The sequence below is a fragment of the Misgurnus anguillicaudatus genome, chromosome 24, assembly GCF_027580225.2.
Source record: "Misgurnus anguillicaudatus chromosome 24, ASM2758022v2, whole genome shotgun sequence".
NCBI classification, from domain to species: Eukaryota; Metazoa; Chordata; class Actinopteri; order Cypriniformes; family Cobitidae; genus Misgurnus; species Misgurnus anguillicaudatus.
This window is the reverse complement of record NC_073360.2, coordinates 7394305-7422296: the sequence shown is the minus strand read 5'-3', so window position 1 is coordinate 7422296 and position 27992 is coordinate 7394305. Positions and strand designations below refer to the sequence as shown.

The 27992-nt window shown below is 37.8% G+C and overlaps 2 protein-coding genes across 2 annotated transcripts; both read left to right on the top strand.

The window, feature by feature from the left end:
* Positions 1-4: 4 nt before the first annotated feature.
* LOC129437582 (transmembrane 4 L6 family member 1) lies at positions 5-19164 on the top strand. The gene is made up of 6 exons (XM_073862653.1): positions 5-161; positions 286-488; positions 1645-1713; positions 15212-15357; positions 17737-17923; positions 18645-19164. The coding sequence occupies exons 2-6, from the start codon at positions 318-320 to the stop codon at positions 18660-18662; spliced, it is 591 nt and encodes a 196-aa protein (XP_073718754.1). The 5' UTR covers positions 5-161; positions 286-317; the 3' UTR covers positions 18663-19164.
* A 1962-nt stretch (positions 19165-21126) lies between these two features.
* Positions 21127-27893, top strand: vstm5 (V-set and transmembrane domain containing 5). Its single transcript, XM_055195789.2, has 4 exons — positions 21127-21719; positions 23337-23663; positions 25443-25586; positions 26620-27893. The coding sequence occupies exons 1-4, from the start codon at positions 21647-21649 to the stop codon at positions 26649-26651; spliced, it is 576 nt and encodes a 191-aa protein (XP_055051764.2). The 5' UTR covers positions 21127-21646; the 3' UTR covers positions 26652-27893.
* Positions 27894-27992: the final 99 nt, after the last annotated feature.

Here is a 27992-nt window from a genome sequence, read left to right as displayed (position 1 = left end):
TCACTGACCGCAGGGACAGAGCCCTGTGCATGTGCTGGATTAACTTTGTGGTCCCCTGAGAGCAAACACTTTCCACAAACTATGTGCAAGTAACTGAAGGAACTAAAGGTCCATAAGTAGAAGAAACCAAACTTTTACCTATTTTATTTCAAGTAAAACAGGTAGGTTTCAATAGTAATAACTGAAGTGTTAGTATTTCTATTTATATCTTCATTATTGAAATAATCCTGCAAAATGCACTGCATAAAATATGTTTTCCTCTCCTTGAACCAATTCGTCTTCCAGGTTAAGTAGAAATCGGTTTGTTTGTGTCCATCATGTGTACGGGAAAGTGCGCCAAATGCACCGGAGATCTTCTGTTTCCATTGGGTCTCTTATCAATAGTCGCCAACATCTTGCTGTTTTTTCCCAACGGTGAGGTGTGGAGGACGGAGGAAATCACAGAAAAGATTTGGTTTTTCCCTGGAGTTATCGGCAGTGGACTCTTGGTAAGTTTACGAATACACACGATCCTAGACTTCTGGGGGCTCTAAGCAACTTTGTGAGGGGGCCTTGTCAGCTCGTTCATAAAAACGAAACAAAATAACATTAAACAAAATGTTGACTATTATCTTATAGCTGTTTATTTTTAAAATATGGACATTATTTACCAGAATATTTTCTAATTATAACATTGACATGCGTTTTCTGAAAAGCCAGTAATCTTTAGCCTTAATTAACAAATTGAAAATATGAATAAAATAAAGCCAAAATAGCTGTCAGAAAAACTATAAGAAACAACTCAAAACATTTTCCAATTTGCTAAAAAACTAAGGCAGAATAGTTTACTCCAGTGGTAAATATAGCTAAATACATCAATAATTCCCTGAATATGCAAACCTTAGACGTAATGTGTTTTTATTGATGCTGACAGGAGTCACACAACAGCCTGCATGACTCAATGTGTTTATTTCTTCAAAAAAAAAAAAAAAGATTATTGATGCGTACTGGCATTTCTAACGAAACACACATGGTCTAACACTGAATCTGTAGATTTGGACTGGAGTGTTTGTAATACACCCATAGCATGGTTAGTCAAGACTAAATAGGAATTTTAAACATTAATGTGTTCTTAATCTCTTTACTTCACCTTTATGGTATTTTTTGTTCTGCTCCAGACAAATATCTTTGAAAGCCATATCCATATATAAAGGGTGTTGTTAGGCACGTCGTCAACTGCATGCAGAGCTGCACAGACCGACTAACAAATGAAATTTAAGTACTGCTTGTTATGGTTTTGAATGGCTCTTGCAGCAGAGTGATGTCACAGGCAAATTGATCTGGGCAGTGCCACATGAAATTTTAGAGCAAGGGGGTCGCTAGTGGTTCGGGGCCCTACGCAGCTTGCATAACTTGCGTATACGAAGGAAAGAAGCTTTGGATAATTTGATCATGCTTACAGCTACCAACAAATGTGTAGGGTAATTTTTACCACATTTTAAATCCTGAAATTTTCCTTTAAAGAAGTCTGCAGGTTTTCTTACAAAACTAGTATAAGAACTGCAAAGAAATAAATAGTAGATCTTGCCAGGGCCTGGTATTATGAGGGGTTTCTTTTTGAGAGTGATGAAAGAAAACATTCATGTATTCAGTGGTGTGTTGCAGGTGTTTTTGCCTGCTTCAGTGATGCGAGCAGCAGGGGTGGATGGGAACTGCTGTGCAAACAGATGTGGGGTGAGTACCTGATATATACTTGCATGTATGTCTGTCTATATAAAGTTCAGCTCTGGAATAAGTAATTGATGAAATGTGCTGATCTGTATCACCTTTGTATAGCATCAGTAATCTTTGAAGTTATCTAAATTACTTTTACATTTACGCATTTTATCCAAAGCAACTTACAGTACATCCCAAGGAATGCAAGGTCTTTTATCATCATGTATGTTTCCTGGGTTCAAACCAATATCCCTTTGCGCTGCTAATGCAATGCTCTACCACTGAACTATGCATCTTATACTTCATGTCAAGTGACAACAGCTACAATAAAGTAGAAAAGATTTAATTTTACTTACCTATAATACCTATAATTTACAAAGACATTTAAGCCCTTTTCACACAGACATTCCGGAAAATACACGTAAAATGCATCCTGGATTTTTCCGGAATTGTTCGATTTTTTGTTCATTCACACTGCCATGATTACCCGGCATCTGATGGTCCCGGAAAGACAGGTGACATATTATTTATTATTTCTCTCTCCAGAAACCACTTGCGTGCATTTTTGTTTATGATAAGACTCAGGCCCGGCTGCAGGATGAAATGACTGAGGGGGCATGTGAAATTGTTAAGGGGGCTTAACTTTATACCATCAATGATACACTGAGATCTCGCTTTGGAAAGACATATTTTTAAATGCAGCGCTCCATAAAACACTCCATATGCAACTGCACAGCACAGGTAACCAGAAACTCACTAATGATCATAGATCATGTTTAAAATCTCTAGCCTGTGGTCAGGACATGAATGGATTAAATCAGCAGATTTGCAAAGGTTTATTTATCTCCACATACTGTATAAACTAAAATTAGCAGGGTAACTGTGCAGTATACCACATGAAATGTCCTATGTGATTTCCACATTATAGACAAGAGTATTCAACGGCAATTAACGTCTGCAATAAATATCCTAACTACATTATTTCTCAAAACTTTGAAAAAAAAAACTATTTTCAAAGGAACTTTGATTCTTACAGTTATTCAAAAGATGCACACATTATTCCGCATATGATTTGAATATTAGACGAGAGAATTTATATAACGCAATGGACGTCTCATATGGCAATAAATATCCACATAGGCTATAACTTAACATAACAGCATAATATAATTAATAAACAGAGAAGGAAGCAGGATTGACATGTAAATTGTATTATTATTACCGGAAAAACAGTAATATTACCGAAATAAACTCTGAGGTAGGCTAAATGCGCCAAACACGCTGTTAACCGCAAGTTTAAATAAGCAATAAAAGTGGATAAAACATTATCTTTTAAAACTTTATATGACAAAAATTATATTTAAAGGAAATGTATTCTTACAGTTATTCAAAGATGCACACATTATTCCATAAATTTTCCTGTGTAAGAGCGCGTTCGTCTCTGGCCTCGCTCTGTTATGTAATATCTGATTGACAGATGCACATCCTCGTCTTTTAAACATGTCATCATTATAACCTTTAAAACAATAAAGTAAACTTTATAGTTGCTTCCACTGTTTGTCTTCTATGAATCACACACGTCGGCAAATTATTATTATTTGAAAATAATTTTTATTTATTATTTGCGAATTATTATCTTATTTAAATAGATTTTTATTGCTGCTTTCACTGGGTGTATTTTACAAACTATAGGCTATTGTTTTACCAGTGCTTATTTGTATTTAAATGTCTGAAATCTAAAATAAACATTATGAGGTTGAAAACACTGAATTGATATATGACAGCGCTGAGCTCGTCCGTCTGGCAGTAATGTCATGTTACTGAACATTCTAAATCCCATATGGGGATAAGTTTAAATTATTATTTAACTCAAAAGGATGGAAATTTTATTTGTAACCATGAATACAAAAATAAAACAGAGGGGGCACAAATCAGATCTGAGGGGGCAATGCCCCTTTTTGCCCCCTCGTGGCGCCGGGCCTGATAAGACTATAAAGGAGCGCGTGAATTCACAGTTCTATGCTGGTGAATGATCTCAGGTTTCGAATGGATACTTGACGAGCTCCCTCTCTGCTTTAATAAAGTTTTCAGACATTTCTCATTGTTATTGTTTATATGCATTTAAAACCCGCATTTTGAGGAGCTGAACGATATATCTTGTTGGGATGACGCGCGGGTATTTTCGTTTATTATAGCTCAAGGAGCACGTGACGCGATATTCTTTTATGCTGCTGAATGATCTCCGTTTCAACGCAGTAAGTAACGAGCTAACTTACCTGATATCTGCTTCAGTCCAGTTTGCTGACATTTCTAGTCGTGAATGTTGTTAATTCCTTATTTTAAACTGTTAAGCGTTGCCGTCCCGAATACGGGACACCTAAGTTTGCATTAATATTGTTGATGTACATTTTAATCTATCCCTACAAACTATATGAAGAGTTTGGTTCCAAAACGCGATAAACGCCATTTTTGAAAAAAACGAGTTCCTGCCAAAATCAGCATTATATCAGGTCAGCAGTTAAAAGTAAATTCTTAATTTTACGCAAAATCCAATATCCGCCGTGTTATTCTGTCATCTTTTCTCCCTTTTTTCCCAAAATGCGATAAACGCCACTCCTCCTTTTTTACAGAACGCAATAAATCCCACAACGCACCATTCACGCAATGTAAACAAACATGGCGGCGCGCTGAGTACATGGAGTCCTAGTTTTCCTCATCTACTTTGTACTTTGTGATCAACAAACAAAACAAAATAATACTTTAATTGCATTTATAAACCTGTGATGGTTTTCTGTGATGGGAAAGAAACGTAAGCCATAACATCTAATAATTTCCTGAGAGGCACTCGGGAGACGGGTGCTTGTTCTCCCGACAGCATCAAGCTTCTCATGCTAACACATTGACCCCAGAGGATCTTATGAAAAACTTTCCATAATTTTACTCAAAGTCAACGAAAATCGAGCAGGACCAAAAACATTTTACAGCTGATCGGTGTGAAAGAAGTTAAGCGAAGACGTCAAGTATAACCGCAATGACAGGGTTCTTAATATGACAAAGTAAGTGTTTTGATTAATAACATTAATGCTTATATTTTTAATTAGTGTGTACAACTAGTCAACTAAATGAATATAACATGGCAAAGATGAATGCACATTTATATAGGCTATTGATTTAATAGATTTATAGCATTTTGAATAAAAACTTGTCATGGATTTATTGCATTTTGTGGAAAAAAAAAATTAGTTTTTATAATAAATCTTTTAAAATCAAATTATGGATTTGAATTTTTTATGTTTTTATAACCTAAAGATGCTGTGTGAAAGTTTGTAACAGAAAGTAGTGGTTTTCATCTTGTCACTTTCTTGGTATAGAAAACACGTTTTTACCAAAATTTGTCAAAATGGATTTATTGCGTTTTGGAACCAAACTCTTCATATATCGTTGGAAAGGTGTAAGCCTCCAGAATAGATATTTCAACAGTGTTTTATAAAATAAATTATGTAGGGAGAGTAATTGATTCATTTATAAAGAGAGTGTGCCTCAAAAAATTTATTGTCTGCTAAATGTCACTGTCCCACCAGCAGGACGACTACATTTACTTCAATGTTTGCATTTGAATTCTTATGTAATCATGACAAACTGTATATTGTTTGAAAGCTCCAAGAGTGTAGATTTAACTCAATAGGGTGGGGTGATGCTTAAAAGGTTAAAGAGTTCAATTCAATTCAATTTTATTTATATAGCGCTTTTCACAAATGTTAATTGTTGCAAAGCAGCTTTACATGCGTAAAGGAGAACACAGAAAATCAATAGATAATATAAGCAGTAGAACATAGCGGCTAAGGTTAAACCGTACAAGCAAGCGTATTAATAGTGTTACATATACAGTAAAGTGCTAAGCTAAGCCAAAGTTGGCTGACTCTCCCTGGGACTAAAAACCCCCTAGGAAAAAAAAACAGATGGGAAAAATCCTAGAAGGACAAAAACCCTTGGGAGAGATTAATATGTATATATATATATATATATATATATATATATAGATAGATATAGATATAGATACGGTAGGGATAGGAAGCGGATTAAACTGGTTCAGCCGGTGGTCGTTGGTCGAGCATCGGCTAGGCATGACGTTGAAGGACAGCCAGTAGATCAGTGGTGCGATGACCTTCACAGCAACAGGAACTGGGTCTGTTTGTGTCATTGTCCTCGGGCCTGAGGATGAGACAGGGAGACAAAAAAAGAGTTCTATTAGCGTAGGGGCCGTGTGTCATACATTATGGTTGTTTAAGTCAGCTCGGTTCCAGACAGGCTAACTATTGCGGCAATAGTGTATTACCCATATGAGGTGTGTGAGTGCTTTGTTCTAGACAAAATAACTACTGCGGGAAAAGTACATTTACTGGACATTTTATGTGAATGCTTTGTTAAAGAAGAATGTCTTAAGTTTAGATTTAAATTGATCGACTGTGTCTGATTCTCAAACATTGTTTGGTAAGTCATTCCAGAGCTTAGGGGCCAAGTAGGAAAAGGATCTACCACCTTTAGACACTTTTGATATTCTAGGGATAATTAAGTGACCCGAATTTTGTGAGCGCAGTTTACGTGGTGGATTATATTCTGATAGTAGTTCTTTAATATACGAGGGCGCTAGGCTATTTAAGGCTTTGTAGGCAGTTAGTAATATTTTAAATTGTATGCGATATTTAACTGGTAGCCAGTGTAAAGATGCCAGAATTGGACTAATGTGGTCATACTTTTTAGATCGAGTAAGCACTCTTGCGGCGGCGTTTTGAACCAGCTGTAGCTTGTTTACCTGATTTGAATGGCATCCCCCGAGTAACGAGTTACAATAGTCTATTCTAGAGGTCATAAAAGCATGGATAAGCTTTTCTGCATCTGATGCAGACAGCATATGGCGTATTTTTTAGATATTTCTAAGATGGAAGATGCTGTGCGGCAGACGTTGGAGATATGACTATCGAAAGATAGATTGCTGTCGAACATTACACCTAAATTCTTAACCGTGGAAGATGGCACCACCGTGCAGCCATCTATGGACAACTTGTAATCTGACATACTATTTTTGTAGCGATTTGGTTCAATAATAAGTATCTCAGTCTTATTGGAGTTTAGCATAAGAAAGTTATGTGCCATCCAGTCCCTAATATCACTAATGCAGTCTGTTAGCTTAGCAAACTGGTGGGTTTCGCTAGGATGTGACGAGATGTAAAGCTGGGTATCATCCGCATAGCAGTGAAAACTTATGTTATGTTTCCTGATAATGTCTCCTAGATGTAACATATATAACGAGAATAGGATAGGGCCTAAAACTGATCCCTGTGGTATGCCGTATTTAACCGGGGAGTGATATGACTCTTCCTCATTTACATACACAAAGTGATATCGATTGGTTAGATACGATCTAAACCAGGCTAACGCCTGACCACTGATGCCAACATAGTTTTCTAGTCTACTGAGTAAGATTCTGTGATCTATTGTGTCAAAGGCTGCACTAAGGTCTAGTAATATAAGGATTGAAATTTCACCACGATCGGATGTTAAAAGGAGGTCATTTGTAACTCTAAGCAGCGCTGTCTCTGTGCTATGGTGGGGCCTGAATCCTGATTGGAACTTTTCATATGTATTATTATTCGCTATGAATGTGCGTAGCTGACTTGCCACTACTTTTTCTAATATTTTAGAGAGAAATGGTAGGTTTGAGATAGGTCTAAAGTTATTAAGATCTCCCTGGTCAAGGTTTGGTTTTTTTTATGAGCAGTCTAATAACTGCTAGTTTGAAAGCTGTTAAAACGTATCCTAATTCTAGGGATGAGTTAAAGATATTTAGTACCGTGTCTGACACTACATGAAATACCTCTTTTAGTAATTTTGTGGGAATGGGGTCTAGTATACAGGACGATGATTTGGCTGACATTACTAATTTAGAGAGCTCTTCTATTGTAGTAGGTTTAAATGACTCAAGATGTTCGTATGGTAATCTAGAGGTAAATGTACTATTGGGTATAGTGGTGGCCCGGGCCGCTTGCGTAGTTTCAATGTTTTCCCTAATAAACATAATTTTGTTAGTAAAGAAGTTCATGAAGTCATTACTATTGTGTTGGAGTTTACTATTTGTTTCTGTTTGTTCTTTGTTTCTAGTCAGTTTCGCAACTATGCTAAATAGGAAACGAGGGTTGTTTTGATTTTCTTTAATAAGCGTACTGAGATAGGTAGATCTGGCGGTTTTAATAGCCTGTCTGTAGTGTTGAACACTCTCTTTCCATGCTGAACGCCATACCTCTAACTTTGTGCTTCGGTAGTTTCTTTCCATTTTTCTGGCTACTTTTTTAAGGGCTGCAGTATGGTGATCATACTATGGAGCTGGCGTTTTTTCTTTGATTCTATTTTTTCGAATGGGAGTGTCACGCCCAAGGGGCTGGCTGCTAATAGGCTAAGCCACGCCCCTTTTTGACTTCCACCTCGAGGAGGTCCCCAAAGCCAACCCAATGACCAGACAACAACGAGAGCAGGTAAATATTAAAACAATCTTTATTTATTAAATATTTAAAAGGGTGGGGAAATGGGGAAAGGGTAATTAAAACTAAATAGTCTCTGACTCCTCCCTCCAGGGAGACTGCTGCCACGGGCAGGCAGGGACAAGGGGCAACGGGGGTGCAGACCACCGTACACCGGGGGAAAAGGAACGTCAGGCTTCAACGCCTGGTCCCTGCTATCCGTGGCGCCCTCCTTCATCCTTCCTGGAGGCAGAGTGAATATCAATAGGACTGTTGAATGGACTTTTCGCTGTTTGCGTACCTTTCTCTGTTCAGCAGGGGGTCTTCGCCCCACGTGCCTTCACGTTTCTCTGTCGTATGGTCACTCTCTTTCTCTCTCTCTCTCCACAGACAACAGCTGGGACACAAGACACAGTTAGTTCAACTTGGCTTCCTCACCTCCTCGGTGGTTACAGCCTACGGTAAGTATAGGGTTCACACTGTTCGTTTCTCTGTTGTTCACTCTCTTCCTCTCTCTCTCTCCACAGACAGCAGCTGGGACACAAGACACAGTTAGTTCAACTTGGCTTCCTCACCTCTTCGCTGGTTACAGCCTACGGTAAGTTTGAGGTTCACACTGTTCGTTCCTCTGGTTTTCACTCTCTTTCTCTCTCTCTCCACAGACAGCAGCTGGGACACAAGACACAGTTAATTCACTTGGCTTTCTCACCTCTTCGCTGGTTACAGCCTACGGTAAGTATGAGGTTCGCACTGTTCGTTTCTCTGGTATTCACTCTCTTTCTCTCTCTCTCCACAGACAACAGCTGGGTGCGGTGCCCTCCTATTTCGGTAAATCATAGACTTGGGGGTTATTTAAGTTGGATAAAGTAAGTACGCGGACTTACTTATCGTGGTTTCCTCTCAATAGGTCAGATCAACAGGTAGGTTTCTGGCGACGTCGGGGACAAACCCTCACGACGAGCTCTTTGGTCACAGGGGGGTGGACACGTCACGTCGTCTCACCAGGCCGAGCGCTGCCCTTCTCTGTCTGCCGTCTCGGTGATCGTATCCCGAGCAGGGGCGCCCCTTTGTAGAGACCCGGGATGGCGGAGTGCCTACACCTCACTCTCTGCAACAGTAAGTATTGGGTAGATCAACGCATCAACAATAATGACCTTTAATTGTACTCACACATCCACCGATCATTCAGTCCTTCACCGCCGTTTCTCCAGAAATACCCCAACATCTGGACGGGAAATCGTTTCCGTAACACCACTTCGCTATGTAGACCTAAAGCGTGTTCACAGCATAAATTCTGATATTCTCTGCTAAGACCGGCAACCTCTTCGTCTTCCTTTGACAAAGTGTATGAAGGCGGGGGTTTGTCTGACAAGACACACAGCAATACACAGCAGTACACAGCACCATGTCAAAAGTGTAAGTTTCCACGACACAAAGACTCACTCACCACACTCAAGTGTACATAAAGGACGCCCGTCTCTTTACACTTTGCCCAGGTCCGATGGTTGATGGGAATATTCGGTCTAACTGATGGTCTTGTGGCTGTGTTTAGCTTCCTCAGATGTTTCCTCGGCTCACCCACCACGCTATCTCAGGGGTAGGGCCGCCCTCCTTCTCCTGGAGGTATCCACTGAAAATACAGGTTAGTGTACAAAGCGTCTTCACCAAATGTTATACTCACAGGCACCGTAAACGTTAAATGTCACTGTCCTTTGCTTCTGATCCACACAACAGGCAAACATCAATCCTGCACAGCAGGGCGTCTCTCCAGCGTTTACACAACCCACTTGCAGGTCTGTACTCACATATACTCCGTTTTCTCCTTACGTTTTGGCTGTGCTTACGATTTCTTCCGTTCGTTTTCCAACCTTTAAGGTTCACAACATCTCTCCAACTACACTGCTTCAGCCTGGGAAAGAGAGCCGGACCGCTACCAGCAACGCACCCGATGAGTACACACAACACTGCAGTACCACGTCAACAACCAGCCCCCAACTGTGATTTAACTGTTCTTTTTATACTGGCCTGCCCGGCGTGTCCTCCAATCATCGCCGCTCCCGTTAACTAGGCACAGCTGCGTCTAATTCCGCCGATTTCCCTCTCGCGGCGCTACCGGTGTTTTCCCTTACTGGCCCGGGTGGGAAACACTTCCGGGCGGACCCCAACTTCCTTAACTTTGGTTCCGCCCCTAAAGATCGTCCCCTTGTGACATAAGCAACGGCATCCAATGTGCTAGTGCAAACGTTGTTCAGGTTTTCTATTATAATATCCAGATCTTCACCGTTATCTGCTACATGTTTCATTTGAGACAGGTCTGGAAGAGTGCTAATAAAGCTATCTTTAGTGGTGGAAATTATTGTTCTGGCTAATCTGTAGCATGTTGTAGGCTGAGGGGTCCTATCTAGAAGTATCGTGTAAGACACAAGGCAATGGTCTGAAATGGCATCGCTCTGGGTTGATATTTCGATATCATTAATATTGAGTCCGAGTGACAGAATTAAGTCTAATGTGTGCTTACAAGTATGCGTGGGCCCCGATACGTTTTGTTTAATACCGAACCAACTTGAACCAACTTCATGTTGCTATGACGCGCGTCCTCACTACGGCACGTGCATCATTGTTTATGTGTCTCCTTTATCGTTTCCTGATAACTGCTTCAATCTAGTTTGCAACATTGCTCGTGGTGAATGTTTATATGCATGTTATCTCTCGTTTTAAGGAGCTGAACCATAACTTTTGTTGTGATGACGCACGCGTCCTCACTACGACACGCCCATTACGGCATTGTTTCGACTTCTTGTTCACACAGAGGGTTTTCCATGTATCTGACTAGGTCCTCTTTCCGGCAACGATCCCTGTGTTCACACAGACGCTTGTCTGGCAATTTTACGGGTATTTTCTGAGACCAAAGGTCTGTGTGAATGGGGTTTTAAAGTGCCCATCTTATGACTGCTTTTCCACAAGTTAAATAGGTGTATGAGTTCCATAAAACATGTTTCAAAAGTTGTTTGCTCGAAATAGCTTGTAGGAAAAGATTGTTACCCATCTCTAGTAGCCTCTGTTTCATTGCATGTCAGATTGTGCCGTTTTGAGGTGGTCATTACATATTTATGAGCTGCTGCTCCTTTGATCACGCCCCACTGCTAACGTCATGTGCCCGTGCTAGTTCTCAGTGTTATCGTGAGCAGTACTGACCATACTTTGTTATTATTTTATATTATTATTACCGGTTTATGTTGCCAACAGACAAATCTAGCAAAAAAGTTTCACTAATAAGTACATTTCAGTAGAAGAAACTCATGACACATAATGATTCCAGAGTCAATTGTGATGTAGCAGCCTCAACAATACACTCGTTTTCCCTGGACAATGCTAACATATTCCCGTTATAAAACATTTTGAAACGCATTATTTTCACAAATGACAGAAATTAAGACCCGGCGGGGGATGTATACTGCTTGTGGGCCGCGTGCTAATTGCTAGAAGCTAGCGGGAGGTCCGGACCGTATCTTGGGAAAGTGATAGAGACTCGGGGGTACGTTAGCCTCGTCAGAAAAGCCAGGGCCCGGTTCCCCAAAACGTTCTTATCGCTAAGTAGTTCTTAACCTATTCCTTAACCTCTCTCTTAACTCTATGGCACGATTCCCAAAACGTTCGTACACTAAGTATATCTTCTGTAAGTCACACTTTCGTAAGGTTGGTCTGGACCATTCGTAAGCTCTCTCTTAGCGTAGTTTGAGCGCAAAACGCTATCGCCGCAGTCTTTAGAAACCAGAGCAGCGAAGTACAAGTCAAACTATGGTATGCTGACAATGATTTTATGTTATGGACATTTTAAGACTTATAATAAAATATGTTTGCAATGGATACAGGGCTATTTATGCAGTTGACTTTATTTGGTATCAGAATGAATCAAAGACTGCGCCGGTGTTGAAGTTTGTTCCCCATCGAAGTCTGTTTCCTCTATGTTAGCGTTTACATTTATAATTTATTTAGAAAGAAAAAAGATTTGAATTTGTTATACTAAAAGCAATAATATCATGTATTCTATTATACAATTTATTAAATATTTCTTATTTGACAGTTTTATAGCTTTTAACCTGTCTTTTTTCCTTTTTTTCTCTACTGTTTGTTTTAAAACTGTTATGTTTCCATACATAATAAATTATACATATAATATGATTCATACTGTAATACTGTAAAAATAATTTACAATCAAGAACAATCAAGATACATTACATAAATGCACACACACACATCTCAGTATCCATTAGAACTTTCAATGTATATAAAGAATAAACGTATAATGTGATAAAAACGCTATAAAAACACTAAAGGGAAACATGGGGGGAACAGACTTCCACACAACACCGGTAACCCCGTAACCGTTTAGCCCATGCCAATTTTTTTTTATTCTGTAACACTTAAAACATTTTGACAATTTGCCTGACGTGGCTAAATAAAAAAAATCGCCTCCCAAGACAACTCATTATGGAGCTGCTAGATCCTCTCAGACCATATTCTCTATCTAACTCTCTCTGTTTATTGTAGATAGGTTGTTTTTTATTGAAAACATTAATGGCAAGCAATACCGCATTAAACAGAAGTACTACAGCTGCTTGCCTAGTAATTCTGATTGTTAAGTACCTTACCATTAGTATAAAAGTGTATTATATAATTTTTTAAGTCGTTAAACCCATGTCAAGAAGCGGCACAAGTGGCACAACGGGATAAGGAGGGTGGATGATTAGCGAGGTTCATCTACCCGTATTACTGACAATTTGATAATTTAATTAATAGTCTATATTTTACGGATAACTTAAACTATGTTAAAATAAATGTTATTGGAATAATTTGAGTAATGGTACATTTGTATAGAACGTGTTGTCTTTCTTAACGGCGTAATGCACTTTCACGTGAAGTGGAAAATCGATCCCTGAGCAATCGATCGCAAATAATTCAGCACCTTCACTTGGGACAGCGCCACTGTTACGCTGAACTTAGAGGCAGCGTGTTAAGAAGCTTCCTAAGAGACACTTCGGGGAACACACTTAGGAACATAAACAACTTTGGTAAGATATATCTTTTTGAGTCTTCTTAGCACGCTAAGAGTGAACGTTATCGGGGAACCGGGCCCAGGTCGGTAAGGCCCGGTCTCGGTTAGTTTGGCAAAACACTTTTAGTTTGGCAAAGCACTTACTTAGTTCATGTAGAATTGTAAAATAAAGCCATTAAATATTTTTTAAACTTTCGAAACCACGCTGCAAACTATCTAGCCTGCAAAAAATATCTATATAGCCTACTGTCTACTAACAATAATATTCACATTACTATACATTTAAAAGGTATAATTTACGGGATTAGCATCAATGTATGGTCTCTGTTTAGAGATACAGATGCTCTAGCATCATAAATGTAGTATTTTGTGACAGAAGATGACAACATGCAAAATATAATGTGACTTCTTACCTTTTGTGTTGATATAACGATCGCGAATCGAATCAAGTCTGTTTTGCATGAACGTCTTGTAATAGACAATCTGAGGACTATTTGCGTCGTAACACACTGTATATAAGATTACACTTTAGGTTCCAATAAACACGAATTAAAACTTTGTTCTTAAAAGTAGACGGGAGTATAATCCATAATATCCAAATAGCGCTGTTATTTCCGTGAGCCATGATAACAGTATAGAGGGTATCAGCGAAGTGACTGCTCTGTGCTCTCTAGCTACCTGGTGGGTGGAGACCTGCGAGTGAGGTGGCAGGCGGGAGTTTGAACTCGTGCAATCTGAGACTCAAGGCAGAGGACATTCAGAAACGTGTATCTCACTCAAAACAGCATGGATGGATTTTTTTCCAAGTTTGTATGCGTGTGGGAGCATCAGAGACACAAATGAACACCCCAAAACCCATAAAAAGGGAGTTTTTCATAATATGGGCACTTTAAAGCAACACTATGTAGTTTCCATGTAAAAATGACTTACAGCTCCCCCATGTGGTTGAAAAGCGCAACAGTGCCTGGTATCAGACACTCTTCTGCAGGCAGGGGAGGGGCGGGGCAGTGTTTCCTACCCTCCACCGCCACTTTCAGAGTGTGCTTGTAGCAGCTAGGAGGCTGCTCAGGTTGCAGCAACAGTACAATTTGTCCAGTTAAAAGTTGTTCTATCACTGAAATAATTTTAGAGACATTATTTAAAGGTAACAAACTACATAGTGTTGCTTTAAAAGTGTTGCAGGTGTTCCTCAAGGATCACACATAGTGATAAACATGAATTATCCTAATAGGGTTATATTGCGGTCAGATTGTTATATTTATAGCGCTATCAAATAAGACATTGACTCAAAAAACAATGCTAATGAGCATCCTCGTTCTTGCTCTCACTCTGATTGACATGTGGGCGTGCTTTTCTGGGGGAAGTGCCCATAAAAGGAATATGGCATCACTGATATGTAACGGGTACCCATGTTTGGAAAAAAAACTTTCAGAAACTTGTAGTTAAGAAGAGGCGTTAGCCCAGAAATACTCTGTCAGGTGCTAAACTGCTTTTTTGACACTTTGCATTTATTTAGCACTCTTTAACTGTGTTAATAAGTCAGAATGCATGAAATAGTATTCAGCCCCCCTTAATTAATTTCAAATCGTATGTATTATCATATAGGACGAGTGGTATTAAGATCTTTAAAATAAACAAGAATGATGAACCAGTGATGGCAATATGCAAAAACAAACCAGAATTTAGAATACATTTTAACCTAAATATGAAAACATTTCATTTCAGGGTCTGAACAACAGTTATTTCTTTGTTGAAAATGTTTTAAAAGTATTTCTTAGTAAAGTATAATGTAATAATGAAGTGTAATTTAGTACAGTAACTATATTATACAGTTATTAAATTAAGGACTAATTACTCAACACAAGCCTGCACACACAACCAGTGACTTGAAACCTGTTGTTGGTATTTGAAGCTGAATTAGCCGTTTGTGAATGATGTGTTACAGATGATGGTGTCTATGCTGATGTCTGCATTGGGTGGAGCTGGAGCGGTGTACTGTATGATCGTCTCTGCCATTGGTTTGCAGGATGGTCCTCTGTGTGACACTGGAGATGGGATCTTTATCTACCCCTTTATAAACCGGACTACAGAGTAAAACTTCAGCACACACATTAGACAAACAGTAGTTATAATAGTGTATTAAAAATATGTTATGTTATCTCAGACCTCCTGAACTGTTCAGGTATGATAGAGTATACTTAGGTTCTGCTGGAACTGTCATCAACTCAAGGGACAACTGGTTTTGAACAAAACCTTAAAGCTCCACTGTGTAGGATCTACTCCCATCTAGCGGTGAAATTTTATATGACAACCAACTGAATATTACTTTTTTTTTTAGTAAACGTGTTACATGTCCGTGTATATGTAAGAGCTTTCTCTGATATTGGTGAAATAAGATCGCTCAACTTTCACACGCTTGTAAAATGAAACGAAAGACGCGCAGATCCGCCGCTAGTTTTATCAACGAAAGGCTAAAAATAGCGCTGTACACCGTGTGTTTGTGCTAGAGGTCAGAAAAGATGAAAAACATTTATCTCAGTACCTCAGATTACATAAGTGAGCTGAGAGACGGCGTGTGGCTGTTTGAACACATTAAACCACATGCGTGTTTACACTAACTAGAGTTATGGATAACCATGCTGTAGTTAGCCAAGGAACTATAAAACTTCAAGTTTACAACATAGACTGTATATAGATGTAAACGAATATGCTGAATTAACTGTGGAGAAGATAGAAAGCAGGCAACTGCTGTGTCCCTTGAGCCTCATGATCTTGGAAAACTAACATTACTCCAATATTGACTTTGGTCTTGTTGTTTTTCCTGCCGCATTGTCGTTTTAAATCCTCTTTTCGCTTCCTTGGCGCCGTGTTTTAATGTCCTCGAGAATAGGTCTTCAACAGGCTTTCAAATCTGCCTCAAATCAAAGCATTAGATCGCGGGATCATCACGGTATGTGGAGGTTGTAAAATCCGAAGGATTCAGTCTACGCAGGTCGCATGCAGGCTGTTTACATCATCAAGCCTGGTTTATTTAAATTAACTGAGCATTACATTCACAAGTCATCAATTTACAATTAACTAAGAATAATTGTCAGCTTTATAATTGTTAATATTCCGAAATAAGACTGTCTTGATGACGTATACCGCCTACACATGCAACCTCGGGAGGCTTCAGCTAGCGGCCAGCTTGAGTGTGCTCTGAAAGCGCGAAAGGCGGAGCTTGAATTTCAGGAATGTCCCTCGTCTGCAAATGTATTTCAAAGATGAAGGCACAACATGGATGCGCCAATCGAGTGACTCGACCGTATGTATTTTAAATAGCAGATTCTACACTTACGAGAATACTTTGATTAGTGGGTGGAAGTAATTACACATGAATGAGCACATACTTTTGAATGAAAACATGGGTTTTTGCTAAAAATTAACTCAAAAAAGTACACAGTGGAGCTTTAAAGGCCTAGTTTGTCTGAAATGTATTAAGCCCTTTTTAAACAGAGATTACGGAAAATGCATCCAGGATTTTTCCGGGATTGTTTGATTTTTGGTTCATTCACACTGCCAATGATTTTACGGAATCTGTGCGTGCATTCACACACATGCCGTAAAGATCTCGTAAAGACGTGATGTATTTAAAGTCCTACACTTGGTAGGTTCTTTCCACCGCATCTGAAGTTTACTAATTATCCGTGATTTTTGCATTTTAGTTTATGACAAGATCATAAGGAGCGTGTGATGCGCTGTTCTGTCATGCTGGTGAATGATGTGACGAGTGAGGAGCTCCCTGATCTCTGCTTCAGTCCAGTTTGCTGACATTTCTTGTCACGAATGTTGATCTGTGTTTAAATCCCTGTGTCAAGGGATCTAGTTGTATTGACACGTGCGTCCTCACTACGGCACACCCCTTATTGCATTGTTTCTACCTCTTGGTCACAGAGAATGATTTCTGTGAATGTTATGCAATGTTTCTAAGTCCTCTTTAAGGGAGCGATCCCAGAACATTTACAGGATGTGTTTGTGTTCACACAGAAGCCTCGCTGACATTTTTATGGACATTTTCTGGGACCAAAGTGCTGTGTGAATGGGGTTTTAGAGAAAAGAAGGTGACAGGCTAATCTTAGTAACTGTGTTGGGAAAGCAGTTAGGCAGTAAGGGTTTAGGATGATTTTTTTCTCAGCATCCAGAGATCGGTCCATATTGGATCACTATTACATGAAAGCCAACATGTTAAAGCTACAGTACACAAAGCACATAAAATCATCATAAAATTCATCCAAATAGTGGCTTAATGTATCAATAAAGATTAAATAATCAGTGTGTATGACAAACAGGAGCTGCATCTCATTTTGAAGGTTGCGTCCTTCGTCATTTGTCGCATTTTTCAGCCGAAATTTATTATTTTAAGTTTTTATTTTAGAAGACTTTGAAAAAGCTATTTTTAAAGACTTGTTATTGTTGTGTTTCTTCCTTCAGAGAGAGTTACCTGTTTAACCAGACAGTATGGGAAGAATGTGAAAGGCCACAGAATGTGGTGCTCTGGAATGTGGTCCTGTTTTCAATTCTGCTCAGTATTGCTTCACTGGAGGCTTTGTTATTACTGGCACAGATACTCAATGGACTCATCGGATGTCTCTGTGGAACCTGTTTGAACAAGAACCAGGTAATCTTACCATGATCAATTTATATCCTTACATTTACAGCCTCAAATCATCATCAGTCTGAATACAAAAATCTGTTACGATACAAAAACGACTTCTAAGCAGAAGGCTTCTGTGCTTTAAACACAAACATTACATTAATGCAGTCTAAAAACATTGGGATGTTTTAACCCATAGTTGGGTCAAGCATTTTTTTTTCCCGAGTGATTACTGGACATGCTCACACCCCATATGGCAAAAAAAGTGTAATTTCTTTGGCCAAAAAAAGTTTTAAATACATTTTGTAGAAAGTAAAGCTTAATTAAATATATTTTTGAATTTGTAAATATATTTAGTTTTAACCTTCATACTGTATATTTCAAAATGTATTTCTCAAACACATTTCTACTTTTACAACCCATACAGCAAAACTAGATTTTTCCTGGCCAAAATATAAAAGATTGTATAAAATGTATAAGTATGTATACAATATTAAATTATAAGTATATGTTTGCAATTGAAAATATGTTTAATTTGAATTTGTTATGTTTAAAGTTTAATACTGTATGACGTGAATATAAATGCCGTAAAATATATTTCAAAATATACAAAAAATAGCCAAAAAGTATATTGGGGCCAAAAGTATTTTTGGCCATTTTTTGTATATTTTTAAATATATTTAAAATGATCTTTAAAAAATTTTTTTTTGACATATGAGACTTAACGCCTTATTGTTTGTTTCAGCAAACTCGGATGGCCTGAAGCAAGCTAACGCACTCCAACATGTGGGACCTTCAAATGTACAGAAAATATGTGAAAAAACAACTACTCAAATGATAAATATCCTCTCCAATGTTTGTGAATGATGTCTTTTCCCTCTGACAGTGGATCATTTCATATATCAGTGGAGAGCAACATGAGATTTAGGTCATTCTGCACATCTGTGGAGCACCATTAGAGATGTTTCACACAACATTCATGTCATCTTTAGTATAGGTTTAAAACAAAATAATAATAAGTATGTTATAGCAGACGTTTCATTTTTGAGAGAACTGAATTTACCTTATATACTGTATCTTAAAATACTGTATATCAGGGCCATTGTTTTACAAGATACACAACAGTAATGTTTATTTAAATGTCCTAATATAACTAAGGGTCTGTCTGTAAAACCAGGCAACAATGATCTATTGTATCAACACAAATTTGTGCAACATTGACATATTTGCTAAAGATATGATTAATAAACAATTTGTTCTGTAAATTGTACAAAATAACATGTCTATCTATTCTAAAATAACACTGTAGGATGAGTTTTCAATGTCATTCAAACTCATGGAGATGAATTAAGACTCTTGAAAATGTATCATCATTGTGCTCTGCATTAACCAAGGAATCGAAATAAAGTGGACATTTGGCCAAATTAATCTAAAGTGAGGCAATATTATACATGGTGTTTTATCTTCTTACCACAAGGTGAGCCAAACTTCACAGGTACCCTCAGAGATAGATACCAATGAACCATGTCAAGTTCTGTTATGACATGCCATTATACTTTAAAGAGCCCCTATTTTCATTTCCATGATTTTGTGTAAGTGTGTGTTAGTACATGTTAACCATCTCCAAAGTTACAAATCCCAAAGTATACGATGATGCAGGTTATCGTCTCCAACTGAAATCTCTTTTCTTGGACTACAATAAACGCAAGTATTGTAAGTTACGACGTGGAATCGATGCACATTATCATAATTCCGCCCGCATCTGTTTTCATATTTGTGACCCTTGACCACAAAACCAGTCGTAAGTCGCACATGTATATTTGTAGAAACAGCCAAAAATACATTGCCTTGTGTTAAAATGATTGATTGTTATTTTATGCCAAAAATCATCAGTAAAGATCATGTTACATGAAGATATTTAGTAAATTTACCACCGTAAGTAGTAAGTTTTTGTGACTGGATGCGATCAAAATGGGCCAGAAACTCGCCTTCAAACTTTGATTTGCCAACCCGTTCTTCCTGGGTGTGCCTCATACATCCAGAAAAGTGAAGCTGCTAGCTCTTTGATCGCCCCCTGGTGGCTGGCTGCAGTACAAGTCATAAACCCTGCTCTCCATGCTGATTAGCGGGGTTTTGGTCCTTTAAGGTAGTTGTTATCATGCTGATATATGTTCAATTGTTCAGTTTTGTAATAAGTTTCATTTTGGCTAATAATTTGATGCTATAGAAATGGGGTGCGTCTCTAAGCGGACTGTCGGAGCTTCAAGGGAAGATTGAATATATAACTTACTATTAACTTTCGATTTCTGTGTTATTTCACACTGACAAAATGAGTTGTATTTAACTTACCTTATTTTTGCAAGCCAGTCAAATGAGACATTCCTTCTGCGCATGCCTTGGCTCCAAACTGACGTTTTTGCGTAACATGTCAGCATTCATTGTCATACATTTAATTCTAGATATATTCCGCTTTCAGATGAAAAATTACCCTTACGACTGGTTTTGTGGTCCAGGGTCATATTTAAAGAATTTACTACATTTATAGAATTCAAACCATGATTCAAACAAGTTTTGAGCAGTGCAGAGTAGCGCTTGTTTTTGTAATTTCTGCGATAACAAATGCAGACATGGTTTTATGTTTTAGTATCCTAACTTACCAATCTGTTATGTTCTGCTCAAGATGCGCTGGCAAAGTTGATTGATCAGCTTGGTAATCTGCATTTTCTAGATCAGATTCGGCTCGTATTGATAATGTAGTAAAGACGATATAAAATCCTGATCTTCCAGATATGGTAAGGAGCGTCACATTTCCACCAAAAGCTTGAGGTATTCAGGCCAATCATAACGTACTAGTTAGCTGGCCAATCGGAGGACACGGCGCTTTTCAGAAGGATGAGCTTTGTACAAAATCAGAGCGTGTAAGGAAGGCGGGGAAATATGGTGCAATAAAAATGTACGCTATGTGGTAAATAATGCGTTTTTTAACCATACGAACCCATTGCATTACAGCAAACACATTAAATAGTGTTTTTTTAGCAACGTCATAAAAATACCTCATTTTACAACAAAATTAGAAAAGAGAGCATTGTGATTTTCGCCCAAAGCACACAAAAGTCATAAGCAAACATATCCATTATTCATATCCCTGTACCTGCGAGATGTATCCCAACAATGTAATGCATAACTCCATATCCAATGTGATTAATGTATTTCAAATTTTAGTTATCAGAAAATCTTCTTTACCTATTATTTGACAAAAGTTGATCAATTTTACATGACATTGGATTAAAAATGGAAAGCATTTCATTCTGCAAATTCACAGATAACTTGAAGTGAGGTTTATGAAGCACAAATGACATTTTAAATATTGTATCAAAATGTTTGGCAGTGCCTATTTAAATAATACAGTAACAGTAGGCGGTGCACAGTACAGTATATACAAGGCAAGGTGTGTGTGTGTGTGTGTTGTTTGTTTAGTCAAAGCCTGTTAAACCAGTCTGATCAGTATCGGTGGAGTCCTGCAGATGTGAATGAACAGAACAGACAGATAAAAAATGAAAGACACCAAAGTAAAGTAGAAAAAGACAACAGCTCACGAAAGAAGATCAACATTGGACGTGTAAAGTGTAACATGAGGAAACGATCAACAAACCAAAGTGAAGGGTTAAAGTCTGAAGAGAGAGAGAGAAAGGTGTGAAGAGGATCACATGTTACCCGCGTGTAAATATATATGGAGGAATCATTCTAATGAAGACTGTATGGATCTCTATCATTCACCACACACAGATACTCATCTTCATCTTCTCCATCTGCCATTACAGTAAGTGTCTCTCTCTCTCTGTGTTAGCTGAGGTCTTCTTAATAAACAAAGTAATGTTTTAATATCTTAAAATGCATAGTTTTCTGTAAAAGCTGGAGTCTGGAGATAAAATATATCTTAAACTCAAAAACAATAAAACTATCTGTAAGGCAGCATATACAACCAAATGTGTGTGCGTTTGCTTAGATATTTGTTAGGGACAAATCTGTCTTCAAAACAGCAAAATCTGACAAATAAATGTGTATGGGAAGATATATACACACACTGAACACATGTGTATTAGGGTTAATCTGTGGTCCTTATAATGTACCTCAGAGGTCCATGAAATGTTAAACATTTATAACAAAATACATGGTTCATATCTAAAACGTTTTATTGTAAAGAGTCATAAAAAGGCAATTCTTTAGTGTCAAAAATGGGGGTGCAAGGTTGTCACAGGGGCAGTACCCTTTAAAAAAGGTACAAATATGTGTCTTTGAAATGCCAATATGTACCTTTAAAGTACTAATATGCCCTTTTTCGGTACAGATGTGTACCTTTTTGAAAGGGTACTGTCCCAGTGACAACTTTTGTACCTTTATTTCTGAGAGTGTTTAGCAAATATAAATATGTGCAGGTATTCTGGGTTTCTGAACTTTATCAGCTAGGAAAGCTTTTCTTTCAGTGCAATATCTCTAATCTAATAATAACTTACATTTTTTTACAAAGTCTAAAAAGCTTTACCACTGAAGAGTCTTTCAACCTCTAAAAAAAACCCTGCCACGTATATTGAAATCTGATGTGATAGTTTCAAGAGTACTTGACTCACCAAACCTGTTTCTCTCATTTTGTCACTTCACATTTCTAGTTCGGTGATTTATTTGTATTTAAAGCCCTGATGGATTTGGAAATAAGATTGTCCCCTTTGACATTCTGTTGACTACGTGTCAACTTACTCTTATTACAGTATAGATATTATCTGCTTAATATCTGCTAAACACTTTATCGTGATGATCAAACAGACATTTAACTGACTATAAGTAACTTTGTAAGTATACATTACAGGTTATACGGTTAACCCTAACCTAATACTGTAATGATGAGACTTGGTAGGTGCTGTGTTACTTATAGTGAACAAAACATCTAAAGAGGACCATCAAAGGCAGTGCAGATGAATACACACACAGAGATTAAATACGTCAGCTCAGTTTTGAAATGTTATTCAGTTTTTCGTCCTATCTTTACACACTGACACAGAGTTTCTAATACAGCATCATACTGTTTATCTTATAGAGTAAATCATATAGATATTTATTCTATGATTTGCATTATCAACTAATAATCAGCTTATACAGTATAGACAGATGTGAGCCTTTCCCAATGATGTCCATTCAATGGTATTTTACGACAAATTAACTCTATTTTGTCATTATTGGCTCTGAAAACTGATATTTCAGTTGTTTTCTTCTATTTATTATGTGGTAATGTCTTATCATATAAGTTGATAAGTAGCTATAGTAGTCCAGTGACTTCTTCCTGGTTTTAAAGAAGGTAAATATTAACTGACTGAAAATGATTTTACAGGCTTTAATGCAGGTCTCTGTGTCACCACATTGTAAAATCATCTCTCTCTTGCAGCTCAGGCCATTACCATTCAAGTCCAGAGCAACGCTGTCATAGCTCCAATTCAGGGAAGTGCATTTTTCTCCGTGGATATCGAATGCATCGGCATACCGACGATCAAATGGATGTTCAATGCCATAGACAAGCAGCACAGGATTGCAACCTGGACACCCGGTGGCTCAGTCAATGTCACACAACTCTATGAAGAAAGAGTGGAAACTCATTTTAATGGCTCACTCACTATATCACACTTACGCCTACAAGACTCGGGTTATTATATCATAACTGTGACAGAGCCATCTGGAAACAGCAAAGACGCAGGTGTGCTACTAAATGTAACAGGTGAGTTAGATCTCTTTTTTGCAAACATATTTTTGTAACTCATATTTTTCATTTATGGGACTTAAAATATTGCTTGGACTTAACAACGACAACAAAAAAATAACAACGCAGCAATCGATTTTTAAGACAACAGAGTTAAGACAACTACTTCTGAGATTAATTTCAACCAACAAACTATATTGAGTTGGATATACTTAAAATTAAAACAAGTTGAATTTTTAAAATTGTAGTTCTAACTTAACTTGTTTTTTCCACATTCAATCGTGGGCATTGATTTACACAAAACTACAAAAAATATTCTAACTTTTTATTTAACAAAACTTGTCAGGTTGCAAAAGACAACCAGTCTTTATTATGTCTGGACAACTCAATAAAAAACTGTTTGCAACTTAACATGTTTTAGTTAGGGCTGTCAGGATTATGCAATTTGTCTGACGGTTAATTGTCTTAAGCCGTGTACACGCCACAAGATAATCAGGCTGAATTTGGGCCGATTTTCCCCCTTACAATCCTAGGTAAAGTCCAGATCGTCTTCGTGGCTGCACCGATTATCAAAAGAGATTTTCATGTGGTGCGTTAAGAACGTCTGAATCTGCTCGGAAGCATGTCAGGGTTGCTCCGATCACAAATTGTATGTTAAATATTTTCGATCGGTAATCCAGTTGTGTGGGGGGGAACCCCGAGGACAAACGCACACACACTGTAGATTGTCATGTGAAATGAAACAATACCCAATGAGAAAGCAAGCAGATGAAGGATAAAACCATAACAACTGCGTGGCGCAGCAGACACAGTTCAAAGTGAGATGGATATCAGAGATGTAAAAAAAAGCAGTTCATTGTATTAATGACATTTATGCCTGTTGGTTGCAATGTTTGTTTAAGCTAGGGCCACACCAAAAGATTTTTTAAATCTTCAGATTTTCCAAATGTTAGAGACCACAAACATGATGAAAAAAATGGAAGATTTAACACGTTTGTTACTATAGTAGTGTGTGGAAGTGTCGCTATGTGGTCATGACAGCACAACACGCACCATCAGATTAACTTCACAAACAACACGAGGCTCAGCCGACAACACAAGAAATCTTGCGATGTTTTTCGCGTCCCCTAAATACATTTTTTAAAGTGTGTGATTTTTCTCCAGAGCACATTTCTCTGTTGTGCACAAGTACTTTTCTTTCCAAAAAATTTTATGCAGTCTATGTCCTATACTGAAAAGACTTGCTAAAACCAGCCTAAGCTTGTTGGGTGGTTTTAGCTAGTCTTCCATTTTGGTTTAAGCTGGTGTACAGGCTGGTTTTAGAGGGCTTTTTGCCACTGACCCACCAGATTGACCAGAAGGGAAAACCAGCTTGACCTACTTTGCCAGGCTGGGAAGACAAGCTTAAACCAGCTACTTCCATCTTAACCCAGCCAACCAGTTTAGCCAAAATGGACAAACTTCCATCCTGGTCAAGCTGGTGGGTCAGCTGGTTTCCCAGTAAAATGTGTCCAAACCCCTCTAAAACCAGCTTGCTACAGACCAGCTAAAACCAGCCAACCAGCTAAGGCTGGTTTTAGCTGGTCTTTTACTGCTATAGACCACATTGTAGCTTTTGATACACAGTATAGTTTCTATAAATAAAGGAATATGTGATACTGGATCATCTCTGAAGAGTCACTGGTGTAAAATGACCAATTTTAGGAAACAAATGTATAAAATTAAATTTAGAAAAATAGTCATGTAAAGTTAAAAAGTATATACTTTACTTGACTTTTCTTTGTATGTGTGTTTCAGAGGTGCTGTATGAGGACATACAGTATCTGGTCGTGTTTATCATCGTGTTGGCGGTGCTGGCCGCGTTTCTCATGCTGTGTGTTTGGCTCTTGAATAAACTGTACCGATACGTCAAGGCCTGGTACATTAAGAGACACTTACCAGGTAAAAATAAAACACATTCAATCTTACACTTACATTTATGCACTTGGCATTACAGTGCATAACCAGCCTACATGTTTTAACAGTATATGCACCCTACACTAAAAAAATGATTCATTGAATTTAATCAATTTTTTTAAGGTAAGTGGTTGCAATCAATTCATTTAAGCTACATTTTAAACAAAAAAGATTAGTAAAGTGAAATAAAATATAAAACTTTTGTTTAAATGTAGCTTAAATAAATTGATTGCAACCACTTACCTTAAAAATATTGATTAAATTCAATGAATCATTTTTTTTCAGTGTAAAAATGACTGGGTTCCCTACTGAAAAAAATCCATCTAAGACCAGCATAATCTGGGAGTTGGTTTTAGCTGGTTTAAGGTGGCAGTACCTAGTTTAAGCTGGTCCTCCCAGCCTGACAAAGCTGGTCGGTCAGCTGGTTTTCCAGCCTGACCAGCTAAGTCCAGCTTAAAAAGTGACCAAAAACACAGCTAGACCTGATTACTACACCAGCAATACCAGCTTATGCTGGTCTTGGCTGAATTTTTCAGTATGGTTATTTTTGGCCCATGCTGGGTAGATATTGGACAGAAGGCATGCTGGGTTAAAAATGACCCAACAATCCAGGTTGTTGTTATGCAACCATGGGTTATAATAACCCAGTAGTTAAGTTAAAACACCCCAGCATTGGTTCAATTTTAACCCAGCGGTGTGTTCTGTCCAATATTCACCCAGCATGGTTTAAAAATAACCCAGCCATTTTTAGGGTGTATGCTCCCTGTGGTCAAACCCACACCATTACGTCTCTGTATGTTTCCAAAATATGCTTAAGTAAGACACCACACAAAGATTCTAGTTAGGGATGGTAGGAATATAGGAACACCACAGGGATCTGTTTTATGCCTGCTCAATACACATCCATTTCAATATGGTGCTATCAGACACATCCCATCAGGTCAATCACAATTGATGTCAAACCTGGAGTAACCTGCCCGAATTTATTGACTGTCATTTATCTCTTCTGTATACACAGAGCACAATGCAACCGAACTACAGCCACTGTGAGAAGCACAGACGTGGACGCATCCGACCGACATACAGGACACATACACGTCCTCAATACCATGAGAAGATGTACTCTGTCAGATCTCTCGATGAATGAAACTCACCAGATTTATCTACAGATAAGACCATGAGGAATCACTTTAAAGAACCCAACATTTGACAGCAAAGACCTTTCTTGTTACACAGATATATGACTGTTAAACACTGGAATGGACTTCACATGATGCCTACTTGGGACACTTTTGTGAAATTGTTTGTGTATCTTAAAAATCACAAAATAATCACACAATACTGAAAACAAAAGATCAAGAAATGAATGATTTCTTTGAATATAAGCTCATCATATTGTTTATAGCACACACACACAAACACTAAATAATACAAATAATGACAGCTACAGGGTGATTCTCACGAAATCCAGATTTAGAAGGTGTCCGGCAGCATAAATTTTTTTAAAAAGCCATTGAAGCCATTTTTTTGCACATATAAGGTCTGAGCTTACTATTAGCATTATTTTTAGATGATCATTTTCAAAAATGATCATTTCCGCAACACGATATTACATCAAATATATGCATTTACAAACTCATGTTTCGGTAATGAGAACTAAAAAGTTACTATGACAATATTTTTTACTTTTATTTGGAGAGAAAAAAACAAGAACTGCTTACCTGGTACCCATCTTGAGTGTTACAGTCAATTATGTCCCTTTCAACTATTTTTTTGTTGTTGAAAATGTTAGTTTCTTGAGGGCTTAAACAATGATTGAAAATTGTTGCGGAGGATGAGAAAATTGGTTGTGGACACATTTATATTCCTTATTATTGTCTCTAGATTTACCAATGATCACCAAATACCACATGTTTATTTACTGTAAATGTTTATAATATAACATGCACTGAAGCTTTTTATTTTTTAGATTTTTTAAATTATAAATATTTCCATGTCAAAGAACCCAAATCCAGTCATGGACACGTTGCGGTAATGAAAATGTTCCCCTTAAATGTGGAAAAAAACAACAGAATTGGTTTTTATGATATCATTTGAAATCATGTGCAAAATAGTACATGAAGAGATGTTTGTAACTGTATGCTTCTTATTTTGATAGAATTTACTTTTTTTTATCAAAATGTTTTATGACACCTAATTTCGCGAGAATCACCCTACATGGTTATGGGTTGATCCCTTATATCCAGATTATCATCCATACGTGTTGAGATTTATTAAAAGTATTTCACCACATCATTTATTTACGGGTGTCCTGTATATTGTGTGCAAATGTGGTTGTTCTTATAACTATGAAGTTTTTTGCTAGATATATTTAGTGCTGTTAATGGCACA

What these genes read in the sequence shown, in the direction of transcription:
- LOC129437582 (XM_073862653.1), top strand. Translation starts at nt 318, where the DNA reads ATGTGTACGGGAAAGTGCGCCAAATGCACCGGAGATCTTCTGTTTCCA. An exon ending in TTATCGGCAGTGGACTCTTG is followed by an intron (nt 489 to 1,644) that starts GTAAGTTTACGA and finishes GGTGTGTTGCAG; the next exon opens with GTGTTTTTGCCTGCTTCAGT. An exon ending in GCTGTGCAAACAGATGTGGG is followed by an intron (nt 1,714 to 15,211) that starts GTGAGTACCTGA and finishes GATGTGTTACAG; the next exon opens with ATGATGGTGTCTATGCTGAT.
- vstm5 (XM_055195789.2), top strand. Translation starts at nt 21,647, where the DNA reads ATGAAGACTGTATGGATCTCTATCATTCACCACACACAGATACTCATC. An exon ending in CTTCTCCATCTGCCATTACA is followed by an intron (nt 21,720 to 23,336) that starts GTAAGTGTCTCT and finishes TCTCTCTTGCAG; the next exon opens with CTCAGGCCATTACCATTCAA. An exon ending in CATTAAGAGACACTTACCAG is followed by an intron (nt 25,587 to 26,619) that starts GTAAAAATAAAA and finishes CTGTATACACAG; the next exon opens with AGCACAATGCAACCGAACTA.